The 27,430-nt window shown below is 38.3% G+C and overlaps 1 protein-coding gene across 4 annotated transcripts; it reads right to left on the reverse strand.

The window, feature by feature from the left end:
* Nucleotides 1-857: 857 nt before the first annotated feature.
* Nucleotides 858-26,951, reverse strand: LOC106050740 (uncharacterized). Of its 4 annotated transcripts, XM_056018992.1 has the most exons (15): nucleotides 26,823-26,950; nucleotides 26,605-26,674; nucleotides 24,641-24,680; nucleotides 21,083-21,250; nucleotides 20,511-20,599; nucleotides 19,046-19,115; nucleotides 16,352-16,598; nucleotides 14,893-14,989; nucleotides 13,512-13,566; nucleotides 13,042-13,203; nucleotides 7,062-7,172; nucleotides 6,175-6,306; nucleotides 5,429-5,524; nucleotides 4,909-4,953; nucleotides 858-3,041 (listed from the first exon to the last, which is right to left on the reverse strand). In XM_056018992.1, the coding sequence occupies exons 2-15, from the start codon at nucleotides 26,638-26,640 to the stop codon at nucleotides 3,013-3,015; spliced, it is 1,377 nt and encodes a 458-aa protein (XP_055874967.1). In that variant the 5' UTR covers nucleotides 26,641-26,674; nucleotides 26,823-26,950; the 3' UTR covers nucleotides 858-3,012. The 4 variants fall into 4 exon arrangements, with proteins under 4 accessions (XP_055874967.1, XP_055874966.1, XP_055874968.1 ...); XM_056018991.1 differs by having other exon boundaries at nucleotides 26,605-26,951; XM_056018993.1 differs by lacking the exon at nucleotides 26,605-26,674.
* Between the last annotated feature and the right edge of the window lie 479 nt (nucleotides 26,952-27,430).

Raw genomic sequence — 27,430 nt, forward strand, 5'->3', positions numbered from 1 at the left:
GAAATGTTTGCCACTTCCTCTATACAGAACATATTTTGGAATACAAAGAGAAGAGCTTAGAACATTGGATACTGCAGGACGAAAACGTGAACATGAAAAAAAAATTGCTTTAAAAAAACCCCCAGCTTATCCCCACTTCCTTTATTTGTGTACACCGGATACACCAAAAAAAAAAGCTAGCTATTTATAGTTTTTTTTTCCGCCGTTAATAAAATTTCACGACATTAGCGCGATGATTTGAGGGGGAAAAAATATCTGTTTCAATTAATACCCGCCCTTCCTTACGTTGGAAATGGTTGGTCTGTGTTGAATTCGACAGAGAAACTTTTCATCCTTCAATGAAAGACTCGCAATGAAACGCTCCTCTTCCCATCCCCGCAGCACACACACACGCACACAACCACATTTTTTTTCTGGCCTTGAACTGTAGACAAGACATGAATCATTAAAAAAAAATTAACCAATTAGTCAATTAATTACTGGTAATAAATTATTTTTGTTTGATACAACAAGAGAAATTAATCCTTCAGTATTTGCAGATACGGGTAAATATGTAGGGTTTAGTCCCCTTAGAGAATTGAACACATTATTTCGCTCACACCCATTCTCGAATCCAATTGAAACTTTAAACAATTATTTATTGTACCTACAAGATGTATCAATTAAAAATGTAACAAATTAGTCAATTAATTATTGCTAATGGACTATATAATCTAATTTCGAATAAGGGAAATGATTTCTACATTATCAACATACATAGTTGTAAATATGGGGTTCTTTCCCAATCTAAAGTATTTTAAAAAAATATTTTGTTGGTTTCATTTTGACATTCAACAATCTTAAACATGCGATGCATTTTTTCTTTCTGACCGCGACAACACTAACCGAAGCCAAAAACAGCAGCTGGTATATTAATTCTCGGAAGGGGAAGATCTCACACATGGCTTTTTCATGGCTTTCTAGTTGTTGCTGCTTTCTTTTTTTTATGTAATTTGTATAAAATATAAATATTTATAATTGAATTAAAATTTCGTTGTCTTGGTCTTATAAAAAATAATCTGTTTAATCAGAGAGTGAGTTGTACTGGACTTATATATAAAATATCTTTTCAGCTAATCCAAAAAGAACATACATGTATTATCAATAGACAAACACCAGAACTAGAATAGACTTAAAAAGGTGGAATTTTTATCATAATTGACTTAACATAATAAAATTAAAAACACTCTAGCACAGAATAGTAAAGTAGCAATTATACATACAACTTTTGAAAAGTAAATAGTCAAGTAGCAATTATACCTAAAACTTTTGAAAAGTAAATAGTCAAGTAGCAATTATACCTAAAACTTTTGAAAACAAAATAGTCAAGTAGTAATTATACATAAAACTTTTGAAAACTAAATAGTGAAGAAAGTAGCAAAATAGATAAAAATCTGATTCCATAACTACATCTAAATCTACATAATCTTGAAAAAAAAGCATATACATAGTCTATTTCACATATATATATATATAAATATACATAAATATACACATAATTAATAAAATTACATTAACATAATTTATTACATGGCGTAATAACATTGTGTTGAAACACACGTTTAAAATTGGACCCGAAGTGGTCGCCACTCAGGCAGGTAAAAAGGCAGGTTTTCAGCAGAATATTAGAAGCTATAAACTACAAACCATCAACAACCACAACACTATCTCCTATCAACAACCACAACACCATCTCCTATCAACAACCACAACACTATCTCCTATCAACAACCACAACACCATCTCCTATCATCAACCACAACACCATCTCCTATCAACAACCACAACACAATCTCCACCATTATAAGAAGAAGAGAAGTGTACGTATCGAAAGTGTTGCGGATATTTGTGTATTGCTATGCCGATTGACGACGTGAAACAACAGGGTACGGAGATATATTAATGTTAATATTGGTATAACCCCGCCATGCACACCACCATCCAAGACAGTGCAGAAGGTACGCACTATTAGTGACTAGACGAGGAAGGATGTTGACATGATTAGAGGAGAGAGAACGATTTCCGCCCAAGTGTGGTAGAACCGAGATGAAGATGCTGTGTTCAAGGCAGATGTTGTTCTACATGTCTCTCGTGTCTCTCATGTAAATAAACATGTATGTCTCATTGAGTTGCCTCCCTTCAGTTATTACAATATTATTACATTGTTAATTTAATAGTCAAATGTATTCAAGGAAGTTTTGGCCATAAACCTATGGTTCAATGTGAACCTGACTTAACTGATGTTATTGAATAATTATCTAATATATGGTTTTGTAAAAGACCAATCTCTCAGTTAAATGTCACACGGGAGAGGACTCTCCCTTTAATTTAAATGTGTAGGTATATACATATATTCTGCACCGTGCGTGTGTAATATAGAAACCTTGCTTATTAAATGTTATTTTAAAATATGTTCTTCCCAAACACAATCAAAATGTATTCTCTTTCTTTTAATACCAAAGTTAACAATTTATTAAACATTTTAATAGCTTGTATAACATAAAATCTAAATTTAGTAATACAAATATTTATATAACATTATTTTAGAAAAAAATATATACATATATACCACATAACTACAAGAATATACTAAAATCTTTAATCCTTTAATAATGTAGTCTCCCTTCTTAACTATTAATAGTTTAAAAGTTGTAAAAATGGTGTATTTTTTAATTTTGGAAGATCCAAACTATCTTGATATCGGATGTTCAAGATATTTTCTAGCTTTTGCGATCTAAATGGGACGGACGGACAGACAGACCACACAAAACTAATAGCGGCATTTCTCCTTTTGGGTGCCGCTAAAAATACTGTTTCAGTTTTGAGCATTGTTTAGCCTAACAGCAACTGTTGAAGGAGTTTCCTCCAGGAGTGATATGGTAATGACTATTTAAATAAAGAACACAATCATTATAAAGTTTATTTTGCAACTCATTCTATGTAGTGATAAATTCGAAAGATGTTTCAAACTCTTCAACTGACAATCTCCGTGTAGATTTCTTCTGTGAATGTAATAGGAAAAGAAACATGTTGTGCATGTTTGACATATATCTTATAGGCCTATTTATAGAGTTAATTGTAGTCATCGTATAATTAATTATAAGTAAAAATAATTCCCACACTGCCCCTGGTTATTGCTCAATGAGTGTGTGCGTGTTTCGATTGGCTGAATAGATTCTGATGTAACAGTTGCAAGACCATTAGGCAATAAATAGGAGAGAACGGCTGATGATAGTCAGAGTGGAGTTTGAGACTTAGAGACATGAACATGTGTTTATAATAGTTTGGAAATGCGTTTTGTTTGGTTTAAATTGTTGAACACAGTGTTTTCCTTAACGGAACACTTCGCACGTTCTGAGTATTTAGTGGAACACTTGGCTTATTTTTTTTAGAGAGATTAATTCACTAGTTAATTTTTCCATTAGTTCCTGGAACACCTATTCAGGCCTCAAGGAACTCTAGGGTTTCGAGGAACACAGTTTGTGAATCACTGGTTATTATTATTACACTTGTAATTCTGCATAATCTACATTGAAGTTTATAAGCTTACTAATAAAAGTTGAGTCTGTTTAATTAAAAAGAAGTTCGATCACGTTTTTAAAAAGTCTTTGAAACTGACTAAAAGGAGTGATCATAAAGTCAAGCTTCTGCGTCAGACAGACGATGGAACAGCGGAGTTCTTTTACATCCAGACAGGGGTGTATCCCCTTTCCTCTTCCTTTAAGACATCGTCTATGTACTGAATCCGATTGCCTTCGGTATCCCGTTGCACAAACCAAACCGACTGACGGACTTGACTTTGCAGACGATATGACACTACTTGGGACTACAATTAAATTAATACAAGATGGACGAAAAGATTCCAAAGAAACGCAATTATAAATCAGCCTTCAGATACATCTCAAAGCCAAAGTTATGCGTATAGGCAGGACCGGATTAGGGTTAGGGCAGACGGGGCTACTGCCCCGGAGTCTCCACAAGAATGGGACCTCCACAATAAAGATTTTAACAGCCTGTGACAAGAGCCTGTGACACAGCCTCAAAATGTTGACAACTTAGCAACTTTTACATTTTATTTTTTAAACATTTTTTCATCGCATTTTTTACTGACATTACTTTCAACCTCACAATATAGAAATTGTACTTTTTTTTTAAGGTAGTAAAATGGATTAAATTTACAAGCACTCTATTTTTTTTTCTAAAAAATGACACACTTTTAGATATTAACTTCATTATTCATAAATGGATTTTTATTAAAGGTTTTGAAAAATTGTAGGGGCCTCCACAAATTTCTGCCCCTGGGCCTCAACATATTTAAATCCGGCCGTGTGTGTGTAGGGTACAAGTCACGTGACCGTCAACAGGTATCTTTGTCAACCGTGTTCATTCAGAGCTTGAACAAATTGAAAAGCTGAAGTATGAGATTCGCGAAACAAAGCCTTAAACATGACATAACACGTTTACCAAAATCAGCAACTTCTTAGAAGACCTAAAGCTCGTAGCCCAAGGCTGAGAAGATGCTGTGCAAGTCACCTAGGACTGATCTTTTTGAGATTGCCGATTTATACTCCGAGCGGCGCGGGAGGACCAAAGTCTTAAGTCTAAATTTAAGTCTAGATGTAGATCTACGTATATGGACGAAAATACGATTAAAAATCGTTTGGAGGAAAATTAACCACTGCTGATTCGATTGTGAAAAGGGCTTAGTTGTTCCGGGTACAGAGTAAGTAACAACTTGTTAAAATTTAGTTGTTGTTTTTTCTGTCTATCCCAAGTGGGAAAATTAGTGATGAGTCTGTGATTAAGGGACTGAACTAGCGCTATTGAAATTGTATTACAGAAGAAAAATATTAAAAAAAATCAGAATACCTTCATAAAGTGTGTTTTCAGGAGTGACGTAATCTGGGATATTTTCTGAAAAAAAATTTGTTGCATTTTTTTAATATCGTATAAGAATTGGGTTTGACTTAAATTACCACTTGAAGCTTTTTAAAATTGATTTTTTAAAATTCGTAATAAGAAATAACGCTACTGAGTTAGCTGAAAAAAGGAAAAAAAAAAAGGGGGGGGGGTTAAAGGTCTATTTGTTTTTCCAGCTACCAATGTTGCAAGGCAGGCACTTGACTGGAACCCACAAGGAAAGTGGGCAGACCCAAGCAAACCTGGAAGAGGTCAGTCATCAGTGAATCTAAGGGTACTGGAATGACATGGGAGCAGATGAAGAATGATGCTCAGAACCGAGTAAGGTGGAGAGGTGTGGTTGCGGCCCTATGCTCCCCTGGGAGTGCACAGGATTAGGTCAAGTAAGTCAAGTCATTAGTGATCAGAATTTCAAACAAATATGTTCGAACCATAGACATATTTATATAGATGAACATGCATACTTTACCTGGATTTTTGTAATAATGCTGAGTAGCAGTCTCCCAATTTTCTTTGGAGGGATAGTCGTAAGAAACATTATAAGTTGTAGGATTTTCTTGAACACCTTGAACAAAAAAATATATATAAAATTTAATTCAATAACGAATGAAGTGATCTTTCTAAAATGTTTAATAAATTATGTTGATAATAAAAATTGTCAAAATAATTAACATTTTTTCCTATTTGACTGTGACAAAAGTGTGAGATAGGAGTTGGAATTTCAAAAAAAGAATTAAACAGAAATTAAATTAAAATACTAATTGGCCATTCTTCGCCATGAATACCAACCGACTTTGTGACCGTTATCGCTTACATTTATTATCTAGTAGAAGTCCTGCGATAGTCTGGACTCTTGGATTATGCATATAACGTTTAGGCATTAATTGGCGATGGTAATTGCTGTCTCCAGTTCTCAATCTGGGTAGAATCTCAGGAGATTCAACGAGCCGATTCTGGAACGGCAAACTTTGCCACAATTGGTCCTATCTTCCGTCACCAATTCAGCCCCCCACCCCTATAACTAATCATCTGAGATAATCCTAGTCAGTTTCATCAGACACACACAGACACACAAAAATAGAGACACACACCAACACTGCATAAGTTGTTCATAACACCCGTTTATCGGTTTGCGAAATAAGCAGATTAATAAGCATATTGTAGTCTAAACAGCGTACAAATCAAGGGCTAAATATAGCTGTACGATTGAGTTACCTGATCTTTCCATTTTCTTCCTTGCGTCTCGGTGCTCTACATAGTGGTTGTGTACGACGTGTTGAGTTCTATTCTTCTGTGGGAGGTGTTTTAAAACGTTTTGGGATCCCTGGGTTGTTGGTCTAGATTCCCCTTTTAAGATAGCAAAATAATAATACAAAGATGAATTCGAACTAATGCAGTGATGCCCAAAATACGGCCCGCGGGGCGACACGGTTCCATCCGGCCCACCGAAGTGTTTGCACAAAGTGTAGAAAATCCTCGCCCTCCCAACCCAATTACTTTTTCTCTGATGGATAATAACCATAACTTTTAACTATTGGGCATTGATGAGTTAATGAAATGGGACTCTAAATGTAGAATCTACCAGGAAAATTGAACGGGTCTGTTTTGTAGAACATGATAATAAGCCAATATATTTTGTTTCATAAAGAAAGTCTGGCTGTTTACAAAACAATTTATGAACGGCATTTCAAAACAAATATGACGGCATTCGTGGTCTGAGACGCAAATAAAAGATTGTTAATCTACGCCTAGAGATTGGAAGATCGATGGGAATAGGCTATATATCCAAAAGAGACAAGAAAATAAGTTGGGGGTAAAGCTAGCTACAATGTTGCTCAAATTTTAAGTAGAGCAATGAAGACATTTTCTGACGCTTAAAAAGATAAACTTCAAATTTCCCATTAATTAATGTAAGTTCTTGTCAATCGAGTTTCTAATCAAATTTATTTTTTGTACCATTTTGCTGATATGGCAATTAAAATGGCCCGCAGGTCGAATTAGGTTGAGCATCACTGATTACTAATGGAAGTAGTTATCTTTCCACGAAACAAAATAATTTCATTCATACATTTTTTTATTATTTCTACTCAAAGCTAACTTACTTTTGGAATGTTTTCTCCTCCAGCAAACCACAGCCACAGCAACTACCACAACACAAAACACCACAGCACTGCTTGTACTTGCCGCTATTATAATTATATTGGACGTCTTTCCTGATATTCAAAACAAAGGGCAGTAAACAAATACAAGCAAATTTTTAAAAAGCATGCTCTAAAAAAATCAAACAAGCTAAAGCGTATACAAGGGAAAAAAGTACATAGCTGCACCCTTATATCTCAATATTGTAAGATTTATTTCCCTTTTATATATCAAATAAATAAATTAATTAATTTTTGCTAATTGATTCATGCTTTGTTAGGGAAAATGAATAATTGTGCAAAGTTTCAACTTGATCCGAGAACGGGAAGTGTGAGAAATAGCATGTACAAAATTTGTACCAGAAAGACAAACGGAGTGAGTTGATATAAGCTTTGTTCCAGACAGACGGAGTGAGTTGATATAAGCTTTGTTCCAGACAGACGGAGTGAGTTGATATAAGCTTTGTTCCAGGCAGACGGAGTGAGTTGATATAAGCTTTGTTCCAGACAGACGGAGTGAGTTGATATAAGCTTTGTTCCAGACAGACGGAGTGAGTTGATATAAGCTTTGTTCCAGGCAGACGGAGTGAGTTGATATAAGCTTTGTTCCAGACAGACGGAGTGAGTTGATATAAGCTTTGTTCCAGGCAGACGGAGTGAGTTGATATAAGCTTTGTTCCAGACAGACGGAGTGAGTTGATATAAGCTTTGTTCCAGGCAGACGGAGTGAGTTGATATAAGCTTTGTTCCAGACAGACGGAGTGAGTTGATATAAGCTTTGTAATACTATGTTATGACTGTCGTTCTAATCAAAAGAGAAAGAGCCTAATCTCAAAGTCAATGACACATGTTGACCTAATGTGAAAAGAGAACCAGAACAATTAGACTGACGTATAACAGAGAATTAAATGATTAGCCCATCTACTAAAGAGATTTAGCTGCTTAACTCATTTGACTAATGATTAGACTGTGTTTCAATGTTCATTGTCGCATAGCGTGAAACACTTCAGAGATCAAAGGATAACCCTTTTTAAGCAGCTTAAGTCATTTTTAACAATCGTTGCCCTATAGAGTTTAATCAAGATATCTGGTAGACGTTTTAATTTTTTATTTAAACTTTATCTGAAAAAAAAATTAGCTTCTAGTTCTAAATTGCCGAAGACAGGTAATTTGACAAATGTAGCCTCTATTGGCCTTTGATGATGTCTTTGTAACGTCCCACGATAGTAACATTGAGATCGAGATGCAGTACCAACAAAACAAGCTAACAATCGGATAATTCTAGCATGTGTATGAGTTAGTCAAATATATATGAATGAATTTCATTTGAGTTTTATTGCAATGTCACATGTTGAATTTCGTGGGTACATTCCACGCTTCGTGTTGAAATGTGTGGGTACATTCCATGTCTCATGTTGAAATGTGTGTGTACATTCCATGTCTCGTGTTGAAATGTGTGGGTACATTCCATGTCTCATGTTGAACTGTGTGGGTACATTCCATGTCTCATATTGAAATGTGTGGGTACATTCCATGTCTCATGTTGAAATGTGTGGGTACATTCCATGTCTCATGTTGAAATGTGTGTGTACATTCCATGTCTCATGTTGAAATGTGTGTGTACATTCCATGTCTCGTGTTGAAATGTGTGTGTACATTCCATGTCTCGTGTTGAAATGTGTGGGTACATTTCATGTCTCGTGTTGAAATGTGTGGGTACATTGCATGTCTCATGTTGAAATGTGTGGGTACATTCAATGTCTCGTGTTGAAATGTGTGTGTACATTCCATGTCTCATGTTGAAATGTGTGTGTACATTCCATGTCTCGTGTTGAAATGTATGTGTACATTCCATGTCTCGTGTTGAAATGTGTGTGTACATTCCATGTCTCGTGTTGAAATGTGTGTGTACATTCCATGTCTCGTGCTGAAATGTGTGGGTACATTGCATGTCTCATGTTGAAATGTGTGGGTACATTCCATGTCTCGTGTTGAAATGTGTGTGTACATTCCATGTCTCGTGTTGAAATGTGTGTGTACATTCCATGTCTTGTGCTGAAATGTGTGGGTACATTGCATGTCTCATGTTGAAATGTGTGGGTACATTCCATGTCTCATGTTGAAATGTGTGTGTACATTCCATGTCTCGTGTTGAAATGTGTGGGTACATTTCATGTCTCGTGTTGAAATGTGTGGGTACATTGCATGTCTCATGTTGAAATGTGTGGGTACATTCAATGTCTCGTGTTGAAATGTGTGGGTACATTCCATGTCTCATGTTGAAATGTGTGTGTACATTCCATGTCTCGTGTTGAAATGTGTGGGTACATTTCATGTCTCGTGTTGAAATGTGTGGGTACATTCCATGTCTCGTGTTGAAATGTGTGTGTACATTCCATGTCTCGTGCTGAAATGTGTGGGTACATTTCATGTCTCATGTTGAAATGTGTGGGTACATTCCATGACTCGTGCTGAAATGTGTGTGTACATTCCATGTCTCGTGTTGAAATGTGTGGGTACGTTTCATGTCTCGTGTTGAAATGTGTGGGTACATTCCATGTCTCTTGTTGAAATGTGTGGGTACATTCCATGTCTCTTGTTGAAATGTGTGGGTACATTCCATGTCTCATGTTGAACTGTGTGGGTACATTCCATGTCTCATGTTGAAATGTGTGGGTACATTCCATGTCTCATGTTGAAATGTGTGGGTACATTCCATGTCTCATGTTGAAATGTGTGGGTACATTCCATGTCTCATGTTGAAATGTGTGGGTACATTTCATGTCTCGTGTTGAAATGTGTGGGTACATTCCATGTCTCGTGTTGAATGTGTGGGTACATTCCATGTCTCATATTGAAATGTGTGGGTACATTCCATGTCTCATGTTGAAATGTGTGGGTACATTCCATGTCTCTTGTTGAAATGTGTGGGTACATTCCATGTCTCGTGTTGAAATGTGTGGGTACATTCCATGTCTCGTGCTGAAATGTGTGGGTACATTCCATCTCTCATGTTGAAATGTGTGGGTACATTCCATGTCTCTTGTTGAAATGTGTGGGTACATTCCATGTCTCGTGTTGAAATGTGTGGGTACATTTCATGTCTCGTGCTGAAATGTGTGGGTACATTCCATGTCTCATGTTGAACTGTGTGGGTACATTCCATGTCTTATGTTGAACTGTGTGGGTACATTCCATGTCTTATGTTGAACTGTGTGGGTACATTCCATGTCTCGTGCTGAACTGTGTGGGTACATTCCATGTCTCGTGCTGAACTGTGTGGGTACATTCCATGTCTTATGTTCTTGTTTTGTTTCATTCAACAGGTGAAAATAAACTAATAGTAGATTTCCATTCATGGAGGCAAACCCACACATAACAAGCTGTTTGGTGTCTCTGGTGTACAAAAGACTGAAGAATTGATAAGCAAGTATTGTTTGAATAAATAGTGTGTGCACTTTTCAGTACTGTAAAATAAAATGTCATTTTTTAAAATCTATTTATGTCAAAATATCTTCAAATCTTCCTTTTACCATTTTGTTATGTTTTTGTTTTAGTTACCATTATAGAGCCAGCCAGCACATTTGTACAAATCTTATGTTGACTCACTCGTGTCTGCCTGGTACAAGTTTTGCACACGTTATTACTCCCGATTTCCCATTCTCGGAACAAGTTGAAAATTGCACACGTATTCAATGTTCCTGATAAAATATGAATCAACTTTTAAAAATTAACTTATTTAACCATGAATATCAGGTGACCGAGCCTCGCTCGGATGAATAATTTGTGAAGGAAGGATATATACCCGAAGTCATTTAGGGAATATTGTTGTAATTACGAAAATGAACGATCGGGTAAAGACTCAATCCAAAGAGTTGCTTTTTCGTTCTGTCAGTTCTCAATGTAATTGTACATGGCGATTTGAATAGAAAGTCCCCCCAACAGTAGGCCTATAGAAAACCACAGCTCACGTCTTAACGTTTTACATTGCTTCTTTCGCGTAAAACTATTGGGCTATTGTTGTAATTACGAAAATGAACGATCAGATAAAGACTACTAATCTGAAGAGTTGCTTTAGTGTTCTGTTAGTTCTAAATGTAATTGCACATGGCGATTAAATATAAAGTCTCTTAAGTCCTCCTATAGTCTAGACCAACCACAGCTCACATCCGTCTTATAGTTTTACAATCCATCTTTTGCGTATAACTATTGTAGGCCTACTATTATTGGCTTGGAAGAAAGTCTTTGCAGTGTTACTTCTCAGATGGTTACGTTCAGACATTTAATTATGGAATTAGTATACATTCATTATGGCTTTAGTACGACGCATGACGCGTAGGACGTAATCATCTTCTTTTTTGAAGTAACGTCTGTATTATATAAGAAACATCAAGTGACGCAAATCTCTACGTTATAGGGTAAAATAGGCACTTTGTGACAAAGTAAAATGGCAATTTTTTTCTTAATAGACTTAAATCATTGCATTAGTTTTCTAAAGAAACGTTTCCGTGGGGCACCTCTGTTACGCCGAAAAATATGTTCGTCCCCCATACGGGATACGTGCCCTGCCCAGCCTGACTGTGGGACTATAAGAAGTTCGCAAGTAAGGCGCAGAGAAGCTGTGTTATAACCATTTCCTTTGTTTTGGTACAGGACAGTAGACACCGAAGCATAAACACATGGTAATAATTCACCAGCAAAATAATAATAATAATAAGGCTTGTCTTCGAGTCCGAAAATTAATGAGGATTGCAGCTGTGACCTACATATTTTGCCACATACAGGGCAAGCATAACCATTGTCCGCGGTGATCGATTAAGATTTTCTTTTAGCGTCTGCGTCTGTCCTCGGCAGCAGATTTTATTTTGGTCTTAAATGTGTATCCGCGTCCTTTGTATAGATGGAATTCTTTAAGTCCGACAGTTACGCTGGACAGAGCAGTATCCTGTATGGGAGACGAATCTCAGACGAACGTATGCCAAAGGCAGTCTTTTTTGGTGAGCTAAAAAGTGGTCGACGTAACACCGTAACGCTTAAAAGACCAGTTTAGGCGCCAACTTGCCTTTGCTGACATAGAAGATAGCACAGAACGAGACAGCTGGAGGTCACCAGCAAAATAAACAACAATGTAAAAGGTATCTACACCACTCTACGCAATTAAAGAGTAAACAATTTATTAAGCTCTTAAAACACAATAACTAATCATACATAGGCACATTTAATTTCATTACTTTTCTTTCATAGTTCTATAATAAATCAATCTACAGTAAGATGGTGCGCAAATGTTTAATTAGGTCTAATGGTTCTTTAAAACTTGTTCTTGTTTGCAAAGAAATATTTTAGTGTACTGCGATAAGCCTAGTGACGTAAGCAGCGTTTTTCCCGTTTACGTCATGGAAAATTTTCATTCATAAAGCATTCTAGCCAAGATTAATTTTTCGATAATGAGGCATTTTCAAACCGATATAACGGTCGACCTCGAGTTTTCCCGATGTGGCCAATGAGTTGAGAATTTTTTTCTCACTAATATGCACATACCTTGAAATTTTAAAGAAAATCGTTAGAGCCGTTTTTGAAATAAAATTTATATATATATATATATATATATATATATATATATATATAAATATATATACATACATACAAGATTTGCTCGTTTAAGAGTATAGGATTTAACAATTAATAAATGGTAATTAATTATCTTTTATATTGATTAAGGGAAATAAATCTTACAGTGTTGACAGATATAGCTATATTATTCCCCTTAGATAACCTTTGTTTTTTTGTGTGAAGTATTATTGTTATACTTTGCTTGTTTTCATCTTCTTTTTCTTCCTTACTGACTTTAATTAAGCTCGCAAACGAGATTTGAAACATGAAACGTTTTTACAAAGAGCAGGTAACTCTGGTTAACTTTAGTGTGAAAAAATAAAATTCCAGATACTTTTACAGTCGCTGATACTGGAACTGCCTTCATCTTCTGTCTCTGTATTAGGTGGACATTGTATGCAAAAGTTGTTCACTGGGTTAGCAGAATATTCATTTTTCACACAAATTTGGCATTTGACACTATCGACATTAGCGTAATGTCCAGCCTGGCATTTTTCTGTGTAGAAAAAAAAATCATTAATACAATTTATTTTGGGGGGGGGGGATTAAAAAGTAACGAGAATTGAATACATTAAAAAAATGCTATTGAAAATAGTAAGTCATTAGACTATTACAATATTGAAAACCAATATAATGATCCCCGTTTGAGCCGATTGCGGTTAGCGGACTAAAAATTTGAAATCTTGTTTTGCTTCTATTCAGTATTTAGAATGCCACTGACTCAGAAGTGACGATCAACTGTTGTATTTACCGAGCACTCTATGTGACTAAATTAAGATAATCTTTAAAAAAAATAACATTTACCACATTCTCCATCAAGCTTTAAAATCTGGCCAGTGTCACAGATTGGTGGATTTGCCTGTAAGTAGATGATATATTTTAGTCTTAAATAGTGCGAATAAAACAGACCTACAAAAAATTAGTTTGTTAGCAGAGAATTATAAATAATAGCATGGGCATTGCGTAGGATCAATAAAGCAGTCTTAGTTTAAGGAGGACATGTCCTCCATTTTGAAGTCATGTCCGACATTGGCCCAAAGTGTGAATGTCCGGATTTCTTTTTCTTGTTTAAACTCACCACCTTCACCTATCACTTAGTCTGTTGAAACGTTGGGGCACCACACAAGATCTGTTACCGTCTTTCTCCCTTCCTCTCTGTCTTTTGCCTAGGATAGAATTTCTTTCAATGACACGCCTATCCATTCTTTGATGTTGTCTTCCCATCGCTTTCTCTGCCTCTTCTTCTTTTCCATGGTACCGCTCCCTGAAAAAGGACTTAGGGAACCCAGAGGACCTTGCCTTGTGATAGAGTCACAGAGTTTAAGTTTGCGTTTGTTGTTTCTTCGACAGTAATTTGTTAGCATGTCATTGTTAGGTACTATTGCTGTATTAATCCTGTTTCTAATCTCTTTGTTTGTGATGCGGCCTTTGTAATGTGTTTAAACTCACAACCTCGTCTGATAAAATAGGGCCCATATGCCACTAACTATAGTAATTGTTATTAATAATTGATGCTATCCTCCCTTGAATTGTAAGCTTAGTTTTTCACGTTTGTATTTTTTTGTCCTCCTTTGTGTGGCTTTACCCCTAGTGCAGAATTGAGACTTGAGAAGGCCCTAAGTTATATGGGGCCCTTAATTCCTCCATAGTTAATTATTTCTTAGTGGGCGTAAGCCTAAGCTTGAGTTATCAATAGATAAATCAAGGCCCTGTTTATCCTCCCCTTTCTTCGTATTCTCTTTTGGACGAGAAAGTGTTTTGATAACCATAACATTGTTACAGCTTGTCTACGTAATCACGTAAAAAATAGTCTTCTTTTCTTGATGCAAGGACATTATACAAATGATGGTAAAAAGTCAGCACTTTCAATTACTAGCTGTTAATCCTTAGCTTTAGCTTTCTGAACAGGAAGCCTTCCATGGGCGTAGCTAGGTTTTTTTTTTCGGGAGGGGTACCCCCCGCCAATATATATATATAATATATATATTTATATATATATAAAAACCTTCTAATACAGCCCTTCAGAAACTCATTAGATTTGGGTCATTGTAAATTGCAAGATCGATTTTGAAGGGTGTTAGCAGTTTACTGTAACTGCCCTACTCCCCCCCCCCTCCCAATTTAGTTTGTCTCAAGGTCAGTCCAAATGTCTCACTCTATTTAAAGATGGGGAAAACACACTTACCAGCGAGTCCTGGATGATGGTCATATCGTAAAAGGCTTCAAGCAGCACAGAGATAGTGTTTCTATAATGCTCCACCTTCTTGTCATATAAAACGTGGCTGAAAAGAGAAAAGCGATGGACGTGTTCTAAATACTAGATGCCTAACAATAAGAACTAGCTTTTAGTTGGAGGGGGAGGCTCGGTGGCTTCGGGGGGGGGGGGGTCCGGAGTTCGATTCCTGGTGAAGACGGATTTTAAATTTCGGCGCCTCTGAAGAGGTTGGAGAAAAATAAAGGCGGTAGGTCGTTGTGCTGGCCACATGACACCCTCGTTAACCGTCGGCCACAGAAACAGATGACCTTTACATCATCTGCCGTATAGATCGCAAGGTCTGAAAGGGGAACTTTATTTGGAGGGGGGACAGCAGATTAAAATGGATGGATGGAATGGGGTCGTACATGTGATGGAAGGCTGCTTGGTCGTGTGATATGCGCTATGGGCTGTGTCTAGACGGTCCGGGTTAGAAAATTCCCGCCGCCATCCCTGCTGTTCTGCGGGAGGTTTGCGCCATTATGAAAATATCAAAATTAAACATTATTCAAAGCAAGAGCGAAACACGAAAATAGATACACGTCATTAAATGATAAAGATGTTGAATCATGGGAATGTGCTTTCACGGTGCTTCTATTGGCTAAGTACGCTTGAACGTTAAATGTATAAGAACAATTTAAGTTCAAGTATGTTGCCACTGTAATGATAATGGATGCAACATGTCAAATACTGAAATCCTACAGTTGTCTAACACGAACCGTATCCTCGCCACAGTAAAAGAAATCCGTATTTCGATGGGTGGGACACGTAGTCTGCATGCCAAACAATCGCCTTGCCAAACGATTTCTGTACGAGGAGCTGTGTGCAGGACAGCGCTCCCAGTGGGGTCAATACAAGCGCTATAAAGATACCCTTAAGAGCGTCCTTCAAGGAGTGTTACATTGATATTTCCGGCTGGGAAGCACTAGCTATCGATCGCTCCTCATTGCGTGAAGCTGTGAGTGTCGGAGCCACGAGATATGAAGCAAAAAGAGTGGCCAGCGTGATTGAGCGCCGAACCAACAAAAAGTTGAGAGAAGAAGCAGGCCTATCTGCAACTGACCAAACCTACCCATGCCACGTATGCGGCTGGCTTTCAAAGCGAGGATTGGACGTGGCAGTTATCTTCGTGTTCATAGGAAATGAGAAATTTGCTCATCTTTGACCACAAAGGAGGAGCTATATATGATGGATACGTTTCACTCTTAAACAGTGTGTTGGGCAAAGGAATGGTTATCTACTGAAATACCAAAAACTGCTCCCACCACTACTGTCACACCAACAACCGCTCCACCACCACTGCCACACCAACAACCACTCTCACCACTAGTGCCACACCGACAACTTTGTGTTTATGATGCATGAGAATGACCAATCTGAAGTTACTCACTCGATGTTGATGACGTCTATTTGCGCCCTGGCCCCCTCGCTAGCGTTGCATACGCTTCCTATAGTGATTCGGATGTTGCCACAGTTGTCGGATGTACACAGATCAGGGTAGCGCGCCCTCTGACGTCTCATCAGGAATATGACGTTCTGTTGGACAGTGCTAGTCACGTGGTTGATGTTCTCACACGGTCCCAAGTTGAAGGACAATGCAATAGAGATGTCCAGTTTCTGTATCAGTGGCGGGTTGGCTGAAAGGAGAGAAGAATATTTCATTTAAGGTTTTGTAAACATAGGCCACGCTGCTAGCTTTTATCAATTAAACAGGCCACGCTGCAAGCTTTTATCCACTGAACAGGCCACGCTGCTAACTTTTATCCACTGAACAGGCAACGCTGCTAACTTTTATCCACTGAACAGGCAACGCTGCTAACTTTTATCCACTGAACAGGCAACGCTGCTAACTTTTATCCACTGAACAGGCAACGCTGCTAACTTTTATCCACTGAACAGGCAACGCTGCTAACTTTTATCCACTGAACAGGCCACGCTGCTAACTTTTATCCACTGAACAGGCCACGCTGCTAACTTTTATCCACTGAACAGGCCACGCTGCTAACTTTTATCCACTGAACAGGCCACGCTGCTAGCTTTTATCCACTGAACAGGCCACGCTGCTAGTTTTTATCCACTGAACAGGCCACGCTGCTAACTTTTATCCACTGAACAGGCCACGCTGCTAACTTTTATCCACTGAACAGGTCACGCTGCTAGCTTTTATCCACTGAACACGCCACGCTGCTAACTTTTATCCACTGAACAGGTCACGCTGCTAGCTTTTATCCACTGAACAGGCCACGCTGCTAACTTTTATCCACTGAACAGGCCACGCTGCTAGCTTTTATCAATTAAACAGGCCACGCTGCTAGCTTTTATCCACTGAACAGGCAACGCTGCTAACTTTTAACAACTGCATTGGTCATATTGCTTGCTTTAACCCACTGGCTAGTGGCTAGATGGCTCGCGTTTGCACTGACTACACCCGATATTTCGATATCAATGACTATAACTAACTTATCGTGAGGTATGCGCTCTTCACTGTCGTGTTGATGGGTCCCGGGTTCGAACCTGCAGCAGGTTTGGGATTGGATATAGTAATCTTCAATTCTGAAGAAATATCCAAATGTCATAAGTTCAGTGCGTAAATATTTCAAGATATCGGAAAACATCATCAGTGACGTGACGAAGAACAGAAATAAGATTAAAATGGAAGTAGTTTAGTGACATCTGAAAAAAAGTTATGAAATAAAGCTTGAGGTAGGAGAGCTTGTTCTCATTGTATATGGACTTTGGCTGGATTTAGTACAGAATAGAAGACATTGGACTTTTGTCCATGTCATTGGAGACCATCTGCTGCCCCTTCAAGAGACCATCTGCTGCCCCTTCAAGAGACCATCTGCTGCCCCTTCAAGAGACCATCTGCTGCCCCTTCAAGAGACCATCTGCTGCCCCTTCAAGAGACCATCTGCTGCCCCTTCAAGAGACCATCTGCTGCCCCTTCAAGAGACCATCTGCTGCCCCTTCAAGAGACCATCTGCTGCCCTTCAAGAGACCATCTGCTGCCCCTTCAAGAGACCATCTGCTGCCCCTTCAAGAGACCATCTGCTGCCCCTTCAAGAGACCATCTGCTGCCCCTTCAAGAGACCATCTGCTGCCCCTTCAAGAGACCATCTGCTGCCCCTTCAAGAGACCATCTGCTTCCCCTTCAAGAGACCATCTGCTGCCCCTTCAAGAGACCATCTGCTGCCCCTTCAAGAGACCATCTGCTGCCCCTTCAAGAGACCATCTGCTGCCCCTTCAAGAGACCATCTGCTGCCCCTTCAAGAGACCATCTGCTGCCCCTTCAAGAGACCATCTGCTGCCCCTTCAAGAGACCATCTGCTGCCCCTTCAAGAGACCATCTGCTGCCCCTTCAAGAGACCATCTGCTGCCCCTTCAAGAGACCATCTGCTGCCCCTTCAAGAGACCATCTGCTGCCCCTTCAAGAGACCATCTGCTGCCCCTTCAAGAGACCATCTGCTGCCCCTTCAAGAGACCATCTGCTGCCCCTTCAAGAGACCATCTGCTGCCCCTTCAAGAGACCATCTGCTGCCCCTTCAAGAGACCATCTGCTGCCCGCTACTTTCCTCTAACCAGCTAGTACTTAGGTCGCTTGTGTGGATCATTGTAGCACTTCCGGGGGTGGGGTGAGCCCCTCTGTTACGCCTGCCTCCTTTAAGGTCGCCCAAAAGGATCGTCTTTGACCTTGCGGTCGTCCCCCGTTACAAGTTTGATGTCCTGCCCAGAGCAGATGTTGAATGGTAAGTTGTACATCTATACTGTTCACACCGGCTTCCAGCTTTAAGTATGTTGGCTGATACTGTCGATCAGTTCATTAGAATATTTATATATTTGTACAATTTCGGATGCGGATCTAATTATTGATGCTCCATTTATCAAATTCCCCTCATTTAAAGGAAAACTGTCAAAGTATATTTACACTGCTAGTATAACAAACGTTTAGTTCATTTCTAGTTTGCAGACTTACAGTGTAACTTGACGTGTTTAAAAAAAAAAGAGAAATAAAAGAATGCTAAACAGCCATGTCTCCCATTACTTCTTTTAATAGTGTTATAAATATTAAATCCAATATACTCACTGTTTGTCTTGATGCACGCGCTTGAGCCGGAGTTTACTGTTGTGTGGCCGTAAGGACATAAGTAACAAAACTGCAGATAGGAAAACTTTTCATGTGACCGTACGAATAGAAAACAAAAATGCAATAACGTCATGCAAACATTATTGTAACTTTTATAGATCAATTGCCAGAGCTGGAGGAGTGCACTATGGGTATGGTGAGATCTAACCGAGTAATGGTTCATGCATTGTGAAATGTACCCTTCAGCAACTTCTGTAAGAATAATTTTTAAAAAGCGCATAACTACGAATCCCGTAGTCTTAGGTTTAAATCTGAGGGAAAAGCTTTTTTTTCTGAAAAGATTTTGCTACGACTATTTCTGCTTCTGGGTGTAGTGGATGTACTAGCTAATCCGCAAGAAGGGAAATTATTTGATAGGCAACCCTTGCCCTCGTACAAACACTCGAAATATTACGTTTTCATGATTGATAGAAATCTCGGTGACACATCTCGCAGACACTATACCTACAAACATATACGTCACAAGTAAAAAAAAAGTGCGCCAAGTTGATTCTAGTCAAAGTTTAAAAAGAACCCCGCCTGGAACTATTGCCAGGGGACTCTGAATGTAAAAAAAAAATATGTCACCAATATAACCCTCGTTATTCCTTTGGCTACAACCCCGAAAGGAGGCCCGGTCAATCTTACAAGATTACAATTATAGAAGTGTCACGTAACAAGGCACTTCGCTAATAGCAACGGATGATATTTCGTGTTCTGATCATCTAGCAAGTCAGTTTTACAATCTTTCTGGGTCTACCAAGACGGGTATTCCACTTCCTGTGGACTCAAAGTTGCCCACGGGAAATGTTTGGTGGAAAGCGGATAGAAAAACAATATGAAGCGAATGGGGCACTCGTTAGGTTACTTCGAGAGCCTGAGAATTAATTAATTCGTTAGTTAATTTCGTAGAAATGTTATTAGAGGCTGTCTGTTGCACTTTAGAAACATGGTCATAGAAGTAAACATAAGATCTAGATTATTTAGGTCTACTGGCCGGATATGAACCGCGGCCTGCGGGCCTTAGCTTAGCTATTCTGATCTAGTGGATTGGATTTAGATCTGTCAAACATAGTGAATGTTCAATCACATTTTTAAAACTTTGTCTTGAAGATAGAATTAGAATGTAAAAATGGGTTTACCAGTTTTACGACATATTCATAAGAAATATAAAATAGGCCTACTTTGAAAACTTTACCTGATATCGCTACATGTAGATCAGTTTAATTGTCGTTTTATTGTTTTTAGAACCCCTGGTTGTGGAAGGACATCAAACAAACATTAGGTTTCCCCCATAATTTAAGGAACACTTTTGTCAAGTTTAATCAGGATTGGTTAAACGGTTTTGATTTTTATGCGGGGACATACATACTTATCAATTTCTTACATTCTACTTTATATTATAGATTACTACCAATAGTATTACCTGCACCGCTTCGTTCCTAAACTCACCAACAGGACACAAAGAGCAATTGTAGTACTGAAAGTTATACTCTGTGCCTACTGGGCAGTCAACTGGAATGAAATAATTGAAACTTAACACACTTCAGAAGCCAAACTTTTGATTCTCAAATTAGAAAGAATGTGATATAGAGCTTTCATTAAATGATAATGTTGTTAGCGTCCATTTGGAAATTTCCTTTGAATAGAATTTTTTTCCCTTTTTATCTTCAAAAGTGACAGAAATTTGTTGTTGTTTTTTTTGCTAAATACTTATAGACTTTGTGACTATGTCAGTAATTTTCTTTCCTTCATCTCTCAATCAATCAATCAATCAATCAATAAATCTCTATCTATCTATCTATCTATCTATCTATCTCTATCTATATGTTTGCTTGTTTGTACTTCTATCAGTTCCTCTTCTGAAAAGCAAAATTTGTTTATGTCAAAATGTCACCATCTCCTCACTATGAGAACATGTTTAAATCCAGGCGCCTCCACTCGAAGAAATTCTCAGTTATTCAGATTCTTCCTCACTCCCTTCTCCCCAGCACTGACCTCTACAATATGTTTCTAAGGTTGCGCCTTCAATGAAGGTTGTCGTGTTATCAGGACAACGTTTACATTCTGTTGGTACAGACTGGAGATAATCTTGGTACGTGCCCACTGGACATTTTTCACACGTCTGCTTCTCGGGACTCCAGTGCATTCCCCTGTCACATGATTCTAATAACATTAAAATGTAAAATTCAGTATGTATATGATTTATATATGATTACATCTGTTAAGTCGTATAGATATAGATTTTTCAATGGCTTAATATGAGACTTTCTAAAAAAAAAAGGGTAAAACAATAATCTGCCTTGAAAGACGTTGCGTATTTTAGATCTATATTACATTAGAAATTGTGTCAACTTTATTTTATGTAGACGCTTAACAAAAAAAAAGTGCAAAGGTTACGGCAGAGAAGAAGGCGAGAGACTAGAGAGAACCCCGTAATGAAAAAAGAAATAATGAAAAAAGAAAAAGATAAATCGAACGTGGTAGGCTAAGAGAGAGAGAGAGAGAGAGAGAGAGAGAGAGAGAGAGAAAGAGAGAAAGATAGAAGACAACTAACAACTTTTATTGCGTTTTGTTCTGCAACGAACCAATTTGGAAAGGAAATACAACTGTATTATATCTCCACCTAAATTAAAACAAAACCCACACCACCGTCAAACTCAAAATCTCCTACTTTTAGAACTCGGCGTTCCAGTACCACCTCATCGTGGTCGCCGAGTGAACACCCCGCTCTCCAGAGGTACTGGTTGCTTGCCGCTGATGAATGAGCAGCCGGCTTGTGTAAAAGTGCAAACAAAGGGTTATGTCCAGCCCCCCCCCCAGTGCGGCCCCGGGGCAACAGTTAGTAGGAGACTCACGGGTTCTCTGAAAAGCGGATAGCGCTGGACACCAACTCGAGGGTTGGTCGGGTTCTCCTGTGACCCGGCTGATTCGCGGGTCTCTCTTTGGGCAAAGAAAGAACTGACTGGCGCGGCCTTAGCGGGCTGTGTCGGGCGGACTGGTTGGCGTCCACGAGCTAGGCTCTAACTAGCCCGTTCCCTGGTGCGCTAGTGGAGGAATTCGCCGCGACAAAGGGTAGTCCAATACTGGGAATGTCAAAAAACGTGCGCCACCCCACTCCTGCCCTGCAGGAAACTTTTATGCCTACTTTTAGAATGGTCCCAATTTCTCCAGCTCAGAAAAAGAAAACTGAACAACGCAGTTTACCCAGCTCTGAGTGCTGGTCTGTATGACAGTTTGGATCATTAGCTCCGAGTACTGGCCTGTATGACTGTGGAGCAGCAGCTCCGAGTACTGGCCAGTATGACTGTGGAGCAGCAGCTCCGAGTACTGGCCTGTATGACTGTGGAGCAGCAGCTCCGAGTACTGGCCTGTATGACTGTGGAGCAGCAGCTCCGAGTACTGGCCTGTATGACTGTGGAGCAGCAGCTTCGAGTACTGGCCTGTATGACTGTGGAGCAGCAGCTCCGAGTACTGGCCTGTATGACTGTGGAGCAGCAGCTCCGAGTACTGGCCTGTATGACCGTGGAGCAGCAGCTTCGAGTACTGGCCTGTATGACAGTGTAGAGCAGCTGAGAACAGCACGCTACTTGTCCATGACACAGAATGTCAATCAAGGGCCTGCAGTGCAGCAGCAGACAAAAAAAAAATCTTGTTTCTTATCAAAGAAAACGTTGTGTTACAAAATTGTATACTACAGATGAAGAGGTCACGTTTGAAATAAAGAATTTCATTCTAGACAATAAAACAACAACTTTCAAACTTCAATTTGTTAGACACCGTCAGACGTGAGCCATTATTTAACAATAAAAGTAATATAAACTTTCCCAATCTACGGATAGGTCACCTATCTATGATGCTATGTCACAATTAATTTCGTGCAAATTATCCAGTGAAGAAAACATTTTACATTTTTAAAAACATTGACCACTGCAAACGTAATAAATTCCATTGTTCTTTAAATAAATGGTTTCATGTAAAGGGACATCCCCAATTTGTTGCAGCGACTATCTTTGCTCGTGCACATTTCGGGCAGCTATTAACCCTTAAAGTGCTGAGCTGTTTTACAATGAAGACATACACAATGAAATTACAATGTTCATGTTTAGAGGCTAAAGTACCACACGCATCTTAAGGGTTAACAATCCAGTGTACGCACATGAATGTTTTTTTGTTGTTTTTAAAAAAAAAGCTTAAATCAACTCACTCTGTCTGTAAGTCTGTCTGTCTGCGCCAAAGTTTGAACAGGTTATTTCTCCCACAACCATTTTTGGATGCAGTTGAAACTACACAATTATTTATTGTACCTAATAAAACATGAATGTTATGGGACCACCTGCTACAACACAACCCTCCATCCTCATTGAATATAACAAGCTGGATGCCGAAAATGAATTCTGCTATATTGGTTCTATAATTCAAGATGACCTGAAGAGATTTTGGAAAACCAGAAGCTCACCACAGCGACCAAAATGGAGGTCTATGAGGCATGCGTTTTTAGCACGCTACTGTACGACAGTGAGTCGTGGACTACCTACACAAAGCAAGAGAGAAAACTTAATTCACTCCACTTGGGCTGAAAATAACATGGAAAGAAAGAGTGTGCAATACTGAGATCCTCGGGCGAACGGGCCTTCGCAGCATCTTTACATTCCTCAGACATCACCGCCTGCTCTGATTCGGACATGTTCGCCGGATTGAGGACAATCGCATCCCAAAAATCATTCTGTAAGGGTAACTCGCGTCTGGCTCAAGAAAAACTGGTCGCCCCCACCTCCGTTACGTGGATGTGATAAAACGGGATTTAAAATCAGTGAACATTGATACTGACCATTGCGAAGACATAGCCCTAGCCCTAGATAGAGACAGTGACCAAGAAAGCTATAACACCGGGAAAATAATGGCCTCAGCTCTTGAAGAAAAGCGTGCTATATTTAGAATGGCCAGCTCCTCTACCACCAAGGCGATATCCACCTCGACCTGTAATATATGTGGACGGGAGTGTCTCTCCAAAAAATAGGGCTACACAGGCATAAGAAAAAGTGTTCGATGTTCGAAATGAACCATAGTCTTTCTATGACAACATGAATAAAAAAATAATCAATTAGTCAATTAATTATTGGTAATTAATTAATTTAGTTGGATATTGATTAAGAAAAATAAATCTTTTTTTCATTGTTCGGTATGGCTATAAATGTACAGTTTCACTTATATAAACTTTCTTTAAAAAAAACACATTATTTATTTTATTTTGGTTGTTTATCCTGTAGTGTGTGTGTTTAATGCTTGATTCAAAAATTCGTTTTCACCTGTTCATAGATTGAGGTTTTCAAAGTAAATTCGCTTTTTTGTTTTATTGCATGAATCAAAACGAAAAACTCTTCTGCATTTAATTATTTTATGCCAGCGGTTCTAAATCATATCAAGTTAGTAAAACATCAGCAACAGCGATTAAAAAAAAAGCTTTTTTCCCCTCAATTTTAGACTAGTTGTAAGTGTGTCGCTGCAACAACATTTAATCGCTCCGTGTGAATGCACCATAAATATTAGACTTACGCGCCTGTACGAAACCTCCTTCAGGCCATATCAGTAGAAGCTGTTGGAAATAGACAAATGTAATTTCAGTTAAAAGTAGATAGTCCTACAATCAGAGGAAAATCTTTAACCCTTTCACTGCTATCATCTCTAAGGCTAATAGGCCAACGTACGTTTCTCCTCTTTGACTTTAGCATGTATATTTCTTTATAATAACTGTAGGCCTACATGTTTATACAGAGTAGACTGTGTTAAAATAGATATATTTATGCTGCTTTCTTGTTATTAACAGTAATCAGGTAACAACGAAGAGAAATTAGACCAAACCGTCTCCCCACTATATATTGCTGAAGATATAGAGCAATGAGAATGCTCTAGCGACTATAGGCCTATAATATCTTTTATACACAGCATGTTATTTCATTGAAAACTCATTGTACAATCTTATTTCTCGCAGTTGTGTTTATTCTGTAAGACATTGATAAATTACGTCCCCTGGTTTAAAAAAAAATTGATCACATTCTAAATATACGACTTCCTAACACACCATAAACCAGTGTTTCTCAAACATTCGCATTTGACGCGCAGAACATACGATCTTTTTTTAAACTGTAAACCAGTGTTTCTCAAACATTCGCATTTGACGCGCAGAACATACGATCTTTTTTTAAACTGTAAACCAGTGTTTCTCAAACATTCGCATTTGACGCGCAGAACATACGATCTTTTTTTAAACTGTAAACCAGTGTTTCTCAAACATTCGCATTTGACGCGCAGAACATACGATCTTTTTTTAAACTGTAAACCAGTGTTTCTCAAACATTCGCATTTGACGCGCAGAAAGAAACATACGGACTCGCTCTCCACTGGCCTAAGACACTGATCTATCTATCTATCTATCTATCTATCTATCTATCTATCTATCTATCTATCTATCTGTTCAGCACTGTCTTATCTGTGCTGGTGCTAATACATCAATGACACGCAGAAACATACAATCTTCTGGCAAACTGTAAACCAGTGTTTCTCAAACATTCGCATTTGACGTGCAGAAACATACGATCTTCTGGCAAACTGAAAACCAGTGTTTCTCAAACATTCGCATTTGACGCGCAGAAACATACGATCTTCTGGCAAACTGTAAACCAGTGTTTCTCAAACATTCGCATTTGACGTGCAGAAACATACACTCTTCTGGCTAACTGTAAACCAGTGTTTCTCAAACATTCGCATTTGACTCGCAGAAAAGATACGATCTTCTGGCAAACTGTAACTAGTGCTTCTCAAAGTGAGAGAAGTTTGAGGTACATTTAGTGCACATTTACATCAGAAAATACATGATCGTTATAATATATCTTTAAGGAAGGCAACAAGTCATGTAGCTGGGATTGTTTTGATTTGTTAACATAAAAGACTTAACTGGACGATAGTAGGTCACTAGGCAGAAGTTCGACCCTTTTGATTTGAAAAAGACCCACAGTATCGCGTTGGCCGATATAAAAGGTTTCATATGGGGAAGGGCTCCACAGGTTGAGAAACGATGCTCTAACCATTAAATGAAAACCCTTTGTGGGTGTCTAATAGTTACGTTCTCGCCCTATAAGGACACCAGAATATCACTTTTGGACGGGTCGATTATCTGTGAAAGGGTGTACAGATCAATATGTAGAATACTAGTTGCCTTCATCTCTTTTTCTTTCTTCTAAATCTTACTTTTGAGAAAAAAGTCTAGGGCACGGACAGATTCATTAGTATGGAGTGTACAGAGGTATTGTGTCACAACTTTGCCAGATTTGGTTGCATTATATATTTGAATTTTGAGTAGTCTATAATTATATATGGCACTACCATGCTTAATCTTCATTTTTGAAGGAATGTATTGTACAAACTACACACAACTGTCACTCAGAGCGGTAACCTTCTCCTCTGTACATTTAGTTGAAGTAAGCTTTTTAATTTTTAAAAGATTTAAATTTCCAACTTACGGCAGTCAAAAAAATGACACAGGCTTCCATTTCCATGGCGCCAATAGATGAAACTCAAGCTAGGTTTTTTCTTAATCCATGGCCCGTAGTTAATGTGAATCAGTAAAGAAAAAATAATTTAATTTTGAAGTGCATTTCATTTCAAGCTTGTTTTTTTTTCCGCAAGAATATTTAAGGTTTAAATCTAAACTTCTTTATAGCTAAATATATTGACTTACATTTATTGAACTAATCGTTTGATCTAAATCATCTTGATATAACGTTACAACAGCACGACTATCTCCAACCTAATAAAACCATAAAAGCAATGGTTTACCTATAGGTCTTCTGTGGAGAAATGTAGCCTATGTATGCACAAACCACTTCCTGGTCTTTATGACTTCATGTGCTTATCACGGCAGTGGCGATATGTCATTGTTGTCAATGGTACACTTTATGACACTTGAGGAACATTTTTATGATTACTTTTGATGGCTTTAAAAAAAAAAGATAATAATATTGTTTTCCAAAGGATTGGGACTCGCTCTCCACTGGCCTGAGACATTGATCTATCTATCTATCTATCTATCTATCTATCTATCTATCTATCTATCTATCTATCTATCTATCTATCTGTCTGTCTGTCTGTCTGTCTGTCTGTCTGTCTGTCTGTCTATCTATCTATCTATCTATCTGTCTGTCTGTCTGTCTGTCTGTCTGTCTGTCTGTCTGTCTGTCTATCTATCTATCTATCTATCTATCTATCTATCTATCTATCTATCTATCTATCTATCTATCTATCTATCTATCTATCTATCTATCTATCTATCTATCTATCTATCTATCT

Source organism: Biomphalaria glabrata, chromosome 2 (genome assembly GCF_947242115.1).
Source record: "Biomphalaria glabrata chromosome 2, xgBioGlab47.1, whole genome shotgun sequence".
In the NCBI taxonomy this organism is placed as follows: Eukaryota; Metazoa; Mollusca; class Gastropoda; family Planorbidae; genus Biomphalaria; species Biomphalaria glabrata.

Excerpts from the sequence above, each read along its gene's own strand:
- LOC106050740 (XM_056018991.1), bottom strand. The coding sequence starts at position 26,640 with ATGGAAATGGAAGCCTGTGTCATTTTTTTGACTGCC. Across the intron at positions 19,116-20,510 it reads TTAGGAACGAAGCGGTGCAG|TTTTGTTACTTATGTCCTTA; the intron begins GTAATACTATTG and ends TCCTATCTGCAG. Across the intron at positions 6,307-7,061 it reads GAGGAGAAAACATTCCAAAA|GGGAATCTAGACCAACAACC; the intron begins GTAAGTTAGCTT and ends CTATCTTAAAAG.